This window comes from Carassius carassius, chromosome 8, assembly GCF_963082965.1.
Source record: "Carassius carassius chromosome 8, fCarCar2.1, whole genome shotgun sequence".
Taxonomy (NCBI): Eukaryota; Metazoa; Chordata; class Actinopteri; order Cypriniformes; family Cyprinidae; genus Carassius; species Carassius carassius.
This window is the reverse complement of record NC_081762.1, coordinates 12899647-12907487: the sequence shown is the minus strand read 5'-3', so window position 1 is coordinate 12907487 and position 7841 is coordinate 12899647. Positions and strand designations below refer to the sequence as shown.

The 7841-nt window shown below is 37.1% G+C and overlaps 2 protein-coding genes across 3 annotated transcripts in view; both read right to left on the bottom strand.

The window, feature by feature from the left end:
- Positions 1-237: 237 nt before the first annotated feature.
- On the bottom strand, positions 238-2075 carry si:ch211-153f2.3 (uncharacterized). Its single transcript, XM_059556236.1, has 2 exons — positions 1569-2075; positions 238-914 (listed from the first exon to the last, which is right to left on the bottom strand). The coding sequence occupies exons 1-2, from the start codon at positions 1776-1778 to the stop codon at positions 789-791; spliced, it is 336 nt and encodes a 111-aa protein (XP_059412219.1). The 5' UTR covers positions 1779-2075; the 3' UTR covers positions 238-788.
- Positions 2076-3237: 1162 nt separating this feature from the next.
- Positions 3238-7841, bottom strand: part of krit1 (KRIT1 ankyrin repeat containing) — a 6368-nt gene continuing 1764 nt past the window's right edge. For both annotated transcript variants that reach the window (XM_059555276.1, XM_059555277.1), the window contains exons 6-17: positions 7402-7645; positions 6639-6757; positions 6361-6504; positions 6029-6185; positions 5101-5208; positions 4855-5011; positions 4597-4748; positions 4340-4506; positions 4158-4245; positions 3851-4057; positions 3646-3762; positions 3238-3570 (exon numbers count right to left, since the gene is read on the bottom strand). In XM_059555276.1, coding sequence (XP_059411259.1) covers positions 3481-3570; positions 3646-3762; positions 3851-4057; positions 4158-4245; positions 4340-4506; positions 4597-4748; positions 4855-5011; positions 5101-5208; positions 6029-6185; positions 6361-6504; positions 6639-6757; positions 7402-7645 — 1750 coding nt within the window. In that variant the 3' untranslated portion in view covers positions 3238-3480. The remainder of the gene's footprint in view (positions 3571-3645; positions 3763-3850; positions 4058-4157; positions 4246-4339; positions 4507-4596; positions 4749-4854; positions 5012-5100; positions 5209-6028; positions 6186-6360; positions 6505-6638; positions 6758-7401; positions 7646-7841) is intronic.

Below are 7841 nucleotides of genomic sequence, written 5' to 3'. Positions count from 1 at the left end.
ATAAAAACCTACAAACTGGATAAATGTTGAGATTCATCATTTTATGTTGCAATAAGGAGTTTATATCATCAAGACATTTTAATAAACAGATGATATGTTTTTGCACCCACAGCATATGCTATGCTAATAATTCCATGTTCAAAGCTATACAAATATCAACACTTGGTTTACCAGTCATACAGGAAATGATCACACAATCTCATTAGTAGTAAGAACAGATATGAGTTACATCTTCTATAGACAAATTAATCATAGAAATTGTATCTATGTCAAGCATTCAAATCTAAACTAACCTTCTTAAGGCTAGTTCCCTTTTCATCTAGCATTGTTTTGTATCTGAATAGTATTATATATTGTTAATAGGGTATTTTTAACTGCATTGTAATTCTAATGCTTCTCCCGTCTGATCATCACATAGAAATCCTATAAAGTCAGCGGTCAGGATCCATCCTGGACTGATGTGGTTTTATAATTACAAGGTGCATTTACACCTGTGCTCAAGTGCTTTCCAATCATGATTTGATCAAAAAGTATGTTAATGCCAGGTGTAAAAGGATGTTTATGTAGTTTTGAGTACAAATCTCAGCACCCAGTCTGACTGATATTTGGTCAAGTTTTCACATATATAAGTATTGCTTTCAATATTTTTTCCAACAAGACATTTTAACAAAGTGCTAGCAAAGTGCACTCCAGGACAGGAGAGTTATTTGTGTTCCACTCCTCTAGACGCAGCTGCTCACCGGGGCATTTTTCTCTCATTAAGCCCTGATCTGCTCTGCTCTGTGGGGTCACAGGTGCTCAGTGCTGTCAGCGTCCAGGAGCAGAGATCCGTTCTCCCGTCTGAGCCTCTGAATCTCTTTATTGAGTCCCAGCAGAGTCTGAGCCAGCTGACGGTCCTGAGAGCGCATCTCCAGCTGCAGGACAATCACACAGCAACAGATCAGACACATTCACATATCTATCTATCTGTCCGTCTGTGTGTATATATATATATATATTATATATATATATATATATATATATATATATATATATATATATATATATATATACAGTATAAATATATATATGTCTGTCTGTCCACCTGTATGTATATATATGTCCGTCTGTCTGTATCTCAATTCTTCCATCCAGCCATCTATATTTCTGTCATTAACATATCTATCTATCTATCTATCTATCTATCTATCTATCTATCTATATATATATATATATATATATATATATATATATATATATCTCTGTCTGTATCTTGATTCTTCCATTCACCCATCTATATTTTTGTCATTCACCTATCTATCTATCTATCTATCTATCATGCATCATTCTGTCCATCCTTCCATCCATATGTCTGTCTTTCATTCACCCTTCCATATTTTTGTCCATATATTTTTTTTGGTACATTCACCTCTGTCTATCCAAGCGTTCTTCCATATATCTGCTTTTCTGTGCATCCATCCACCTATCTTTCCTCAACTAACCGACAAAAAGCAACAAATGAAACAACCAAACAATCCATTATAAAATGTCACTTAAGATGTAAAAGTATCAGTGGTTTCTAAACTTACCAGTTCTGATCTTAACCAAGTTATGGCTCCGTCTATTTTGGCTCTCCGGAGCTCTTCGTTTACTTGCAAACTCTTTCCGATTGGATGAACAGCTGTCTCGGCAGAGGTTCTCGGTTCGGCTGATGTTCTGAAAGCATGTAACAGCTTGTTCTTGATGTTCTCCAGAACCATGATGGACACAGAATCCTCATACTGAGTGTCGGAGTTCATTGTGATATCCAGTCGAGCAATAAACAACCGAGTTCTGGTCCAAACGTCCCACTGAAAGAATTGAGTGCTTTTATACTGCTCCAGTACGTCTTATTGCCTTTTCTTCTACCCAGTTGAAGCTACATCCATCCTTTCACATAAGTCTTCCTCCTTTGGCACACTCTCTCTTCTAACTAAATTGCAGAGATCGATACAGAGATTTCATCCCGGATTTGAAGCATGTTTTTGTCTCTCTTGCTCTGGGACCAGTTTGTTTTGTCACTGTTTCTATAGCAATGGGCCCCTCCACCCAGTCCCCGTCAGTAACCCCAATAAAAATGGAGGGACATTGTAGACAAAGACTATTGTTGCATTTGAAGAACTGAAAAGATTCCCCTCCCCTTCTTCTTCTTTCTGCTCCTCTAAGCCCCCATTCAAGCATTGTGTGAGAAATAGGGTGTGAGAAAGATCTCAGTCGTCTCTTTGTGAGGCATCACTGTCTCTGTTTTACAGCAAGTTTTCTCTGAACTTTAGACTGGTTTTAGCAGCTGAAAGCTCTCCCTTTCAGCGCCGCAAACAAATGAGCGGTTGGGAAGTCGGACACCGTGTTACTCAACAGTTTGTTGAGAGCAAGAACGTTTTTTATCACTTTTGCGGATAAAGACATGGAATTCTCAGAGGAGTGGAGAATCCACGGCGTTCTGGCAGGCCGAGAACAATCTTTTTGCTCTCTAGAGAACCAGGAACAGAAGTCTAGTGTTCAGCCCTCTGTTGTGTACAATGACTGCGACAAGGGAATAAGTGAGAAAAGGAAAAACCAAATCCTGTCAGGATCTTTTATACATCACCTAAAGAAAGCTGTTATCAGAGACACAAAATATGCACAGTGGAGAAAAAAACTGCAAGCACAAATGCATTTCATCAGTTATCTGTAGGCTACAGATTAGATCTTGAACTTAAGTCTAAGTGCATTCGGAAATTTGATAGATTATGCAAACTCTATATTAACAATGCCTGGACATGTTGCTTGAAATAATTCAACATTCATGCTGCGTTTAGGGAACCGCACATAAAAATGAGATTAAGTTTTCCGGCCATAGAACAGAGCACAACATGACAATATAATAGAGGCTAATGAATGTGCTGCTTGGCGTGACAATTCAGAATAAGCCATTTATCTAAGAAAAGACAGCTTTCAAATGGATATCTTCACAAAAACATGTTCTCTTGTCTAAGAGTTATAAAGAGGGATGACCGATGTTTCACTTAATAATAAAATTAATATTTAGTAAACTTTATATTGTGTACCAAAAATAGAATTATATATACAAATAATTAGAATAATAATTATATCCATATTAACTCTGATATTCATCAAAACATGCTTCAAACTGATCGCTAATGATGAGAAAAGAAACAAAAAAAAAAACATCCAATTTATGAGGGCTCTTTGTGTAATTATTATTTTTTTATTAAAATGGCCATTCATATTTACATAAACTGTTAAAAGCAAAAACTGATCATTACATTATAAAATGTATATAATATCATATACAGTAAGAAAACATTACATGGTAAATAAGTTGAACATTTATGATGATATGTAATAGCTCCCATTTTGGTATAATCAACTCTTAGTCATGTAGTTTTTTAATAGCTTAAAAATCCAAACAACTGCAAAAAAAGGCAAGAGGCAAAAACAAGTTGCTTCTCTGTGATGGGGTTAACCGTAAGCATATTTATCTAATGCAGCTCTGTCGTTTGGTGTGATCTGTCCACTCAACTTCATCAGCAGCTTGACGATAAGGCCAGCCTGGAGACAAAACACAAAGATGATCAACTCGGGTTTCACATAGTTACAATGATGTCAAGATGCAAAGACACATACCTGTTTGGTGTGCACAATGAAGTTCTTCTTGTTCTCTAGACTGTGTATTTGGACATATTGGTCAGCCTGACCCAGCTGCCACATAAATGTCCCATACTCCAAACTGAGATGAAGAACCTGATTTATAAAAACACAATGTCACAGATGATTTGAGGGATAAATTACATATAAATGTCCGTTTGATGTAAAGTGACTGGAATCTCACTTTTGTCTCCATGTTCATTAGATGCAGGCCTTTGGTGTTCACCCCCACATACACTCGAATGACCTTGTGGGTACTGGAGCTGGCCTTGGTGAACACCTGTCCTGTGAAGAAAGCTGCCCCATAGGTGGAAATATCCCAGCAGTTCTGCAGAAAGAGTCTCTGGAGGTGGTGCATCTCTTTACTCACACCCTCACTGGTGCTCAAACTCTAAAGACACACACAGAACTGAGAAAATCGGACCAGGCTTGCAATAACATTAAACATCTTACCAACACCAACACTTTGAAAATGATCTGAATTGACACACCTTGTACTCGTGAAGTATCCTGTTAGTCCAGTGATGTGCTTTGCTCTTGACTTTTGAAATTGGAACTATGGATCTGAGGTTTTCCTCGCTGCATTAAACAAGAAATATTCATGTCTTTTATCACTAACATGGAAACAGTCACTGACGATTATAGGGAGATTGATAAGGAATGAGCTACATACTTCAAAAAGCCCTGTTTGTGCTTCTTGCTGTCATAGTTTCCGTAAATGATCTGCAGGAGGAGGCTGGCGAGTGTAATTAACTTGCTGTCTGATGCTGATAGGAAGCCTTTGAGGAGGCAGTGACGAGCTTCATCAAACAGCATGAGGATGGTCTTTGGATCTTCAACCTAGGACGAAAACTCACATGAGTTTCAGAGCAGGATGTAGAAGACGACTCTAAAAAACACCAGGATCAAAAACAATAACATGGCAGAAACCTTTTTTTCTATTTCTAAGGGTAGCCGGACATCTCTGCGCAGGAAGAGCTGTGGAGTTTCCCTTTGGGGATCCAGAGCGGTGAGATCAGTCACTATCTCGCTCCAGATTCCTAAGTGCTGCAAGGGCTTATGGTATGGCTTCAGCTGTAGAGCTGAAAAACACCACAGGGTCAGATTTGTCTCAGTCCAAATCAAATAAGAAAAGGTGATATATTTAAGTTAAGTTATGGATGTGTTTTATCGGGTGTGGTGTCTCACTGAGGTTCTCTGAGCAGATCCAGATGGTGAAGTACTGTTGTGTCTCCTGCGACAGTCTCATGCCCTCCATGATCTGCTGCACTGTTGTGTTGTTCCCATGTTTTAGTTCCACGGTTCTATACGATCCATCCATGCGATAAATTCTCACCTTCTCATACTGAAACACACCAAAACATGCTACTCAGCATCTGCAGTACCGCTGGTATAGAAGCACTGTGTTGTAGAACGTAGTGGTTTCACACTCACTGGTTTATTGTTGGCTTGCTGAAGGAGTTTCACCGTCTCCTCCCAGTTGTTCTGTTTGCTCTCTTCACATACTTGAAGAGGGGATCGTTTCTGTTGGTCCTCAATGTGCTTAAAAAATAATAAAATTGATTTGTCTGCTTAGAATTTAGCGTCAAGTCAGCTGTAACCGCTATATTCATGGTGAGAGACGAGAATAGAAAAAATTCTTTAATATTTGTGACCCCTGACCACAAAACCTTTTAAGTTTGAACCTTTTAAGTCTTATGTCGCTGGGGTATATTTGTAGCAATAGACAAAAGTGGATTGTATGGGTTAAAATTATCGATTTTTCTTTTATGCCCAAAATCATTACGGTATTAAGTACAGATCATGTTCCATGAAGATATTTTGTCAATTTCCTACCATAAATATCTAAAAACTATTTTTTTTTTATTATATATAATATATAATTTTTATTAGTAATATGCATGGATAAGGGCAACTTTAAAGGTGATTTTCTCAATATTTGGATTTTTTTGCACCCTCAGATTCCAGATTTTCAAATAGTTGCATCTTGGCGCAATAGTGTCATATCCTAAACTTATTTATTCAAAAAAAAAACTGACTCTTATGACAAGTTTTGTGGGCCATGGTCACATTATTTAGTCTAAACAAGTTAAAACAAAAAAGAATAAAGAAATAAAACACTAAAAACTGTAAAACATGACAAATGGTTATTAATTTTGAGGTTTGTAATTAAAGTTAAAAGTGTTTTTAACTAAATTATATTACTATTATTTTATGTTAATACATTAACTATATTAATATGATTTATATTATATTTAATTTAAAAGAACAATGTTTTAAAGGGACAGGTCATCTGAATAGAAAAAAAGGGGAAATTAGCATAGACGATTTATTACTATTTAAATTAGCATAGAATTCTTACCCTGTCTATCTCGGGGTGCTGCAGAAGGAGCTGTACGATTTCTGCATGACCACCAATGGCTGCAAAGTGTAAAGGAGAGCTCAGTTGGCCGTTCAGCAGATTGGGGTTACAGTTCCCTTTCTCCAACAGAAGCTTGGTGGCCTCAACCTTTCCATGCCTGAAGTCAGAGGGGGGAAAAAAACATATCAATTTATATTCTAGAGGGCCTTTTACATCAGTAAACTGAAGAGATGATCCAAGTGATCTAATGTTTCTGAATGAGAAATAAAGAGACCTAAACAAACCCTTCATATGTAGTTAATTATTTAAAGAAACAGGAAGCTGATATATACCAGCATGCATAATGAATGGGTGCCCAGTGATCGCTGTCCAGCTGTTTAACTGATAAACCACTGTCCAGCAGTTTGGACAGAAGCTCAGTGTCTCCTTCACAGGCACTGCGGTGCAGAGGAAAATCATCCACCCACTGGTGCTCTCTACAGGTCAAAAACATGATCAATTCCCTAACAGATGTATATTTTGGATGGTTTTAGTATTGAATGATCTCTTATTATTAATGGCTTAATTTTGTAACACACAGAACAGTGGCATTTTAAGTGCATATACTGACTTGTCTTCTGTGACGCTGCTCATACTGTGCTGCTGCCATTTGTCTCTCTTTGGAATCTGGATTTTGGAATAATCTGGTGCTCCCAAGCCAAAGTAAGGGTTGATGATGACTTTGTCCACCTTTATGCAAGAGTTTAATAGTTAAATATCGTTATAAAAATTATTATGCATTCAAGTAATCAATTAAAAAATAATTACATAAGACAAATTTCTATGGAGTTTGGTGCCAAAAGGCTCATGTCTCACCAAGGCTGCATTTATTTGATTAAAAATAAAACAAAAACAGTAAAAATGTGAAATACTTTTAACATTTAAAATAACTGTTTTGTATTTGAATACATTTAAAAATGTATTTTATTCCTGTTATTGTAAAGTTGAACTTTCTTCAGTCGTTACTCCAGTCTTCAGTGTCACGTGATCCTTCGGTTATCATTCTAATATGCTAATTTGGTGCACAAGAAAAAAAAAATTCTCGAAAAAGAAATATACTGCTAAATATTTTTGTGAAATAAGGATAAAAAAAATTCTGGAAAAAAAAAACAGCATTTATTTTAAATAGAAATCTTTTGCAACGATAGAAACCTCTTTTCTTTGATCAAATGAATGCATCCTTGCTCTATAAAAAGTACTCATTTATTTCTTACTGACCCTAAACTTTTGAACAGTGGAGTACTTGGGTACACAGTTCAATTATAGGCATGGTCTATGAATCCAATTTAAACAACCTACTGTTTTCTGGCCATAATCATGAAATAGAGTCTCACTCTGTTAGTGTACTGCAGATCTGACCCATAGAGCGGGTTCTCAATGCACAGGTCTGCTTTCTCCAGGGACATCATCTTGCTCTTGATTTCCAGAGCCGTATAGCCCATGTGGAGCAGGCTGTCAGTTTGCTTGCTTTCCACTGCATAGGCTGGGTTACTCACAGTAGTTTTCACACGGTCTACCGGAGCCGGCCGGAAAAGAGCAGGAATTGCATGAGGCACAGTGTGCAGCTCTGCTAACCACCTGACACAAACAGAGACATTACTTTATTAACTGTAATGTAGCAAACAACAATTCAATAAACATTTGTCTTATAGCTTTGAGAGCATCTGAACGCGTGCGTTTTCCTAAAAAGGGAATACAATTTACTTTTAAAAACCTAACATTTACAGTATTTCTCTACAGATTTTTGTCCAGTCCTACAATGGGAATGTCACCT

Coding starts and splice junctions, on each gene's coding strand:
- si:ch211-153f2.3 (XM_059556236.1), bottom strand. CDS start 1,778: ATGAACTCCGACACTCAGTATGAGGATTCTGTGTCCATCATGGTTCTG. Junction 915..1,568: donor CTTGGTTAAGATCAGAACTG/GTAAGTTTAGAA, acceptor ATTGTCCTGCAG/CTGGAGATGCGCTCTCAGGA.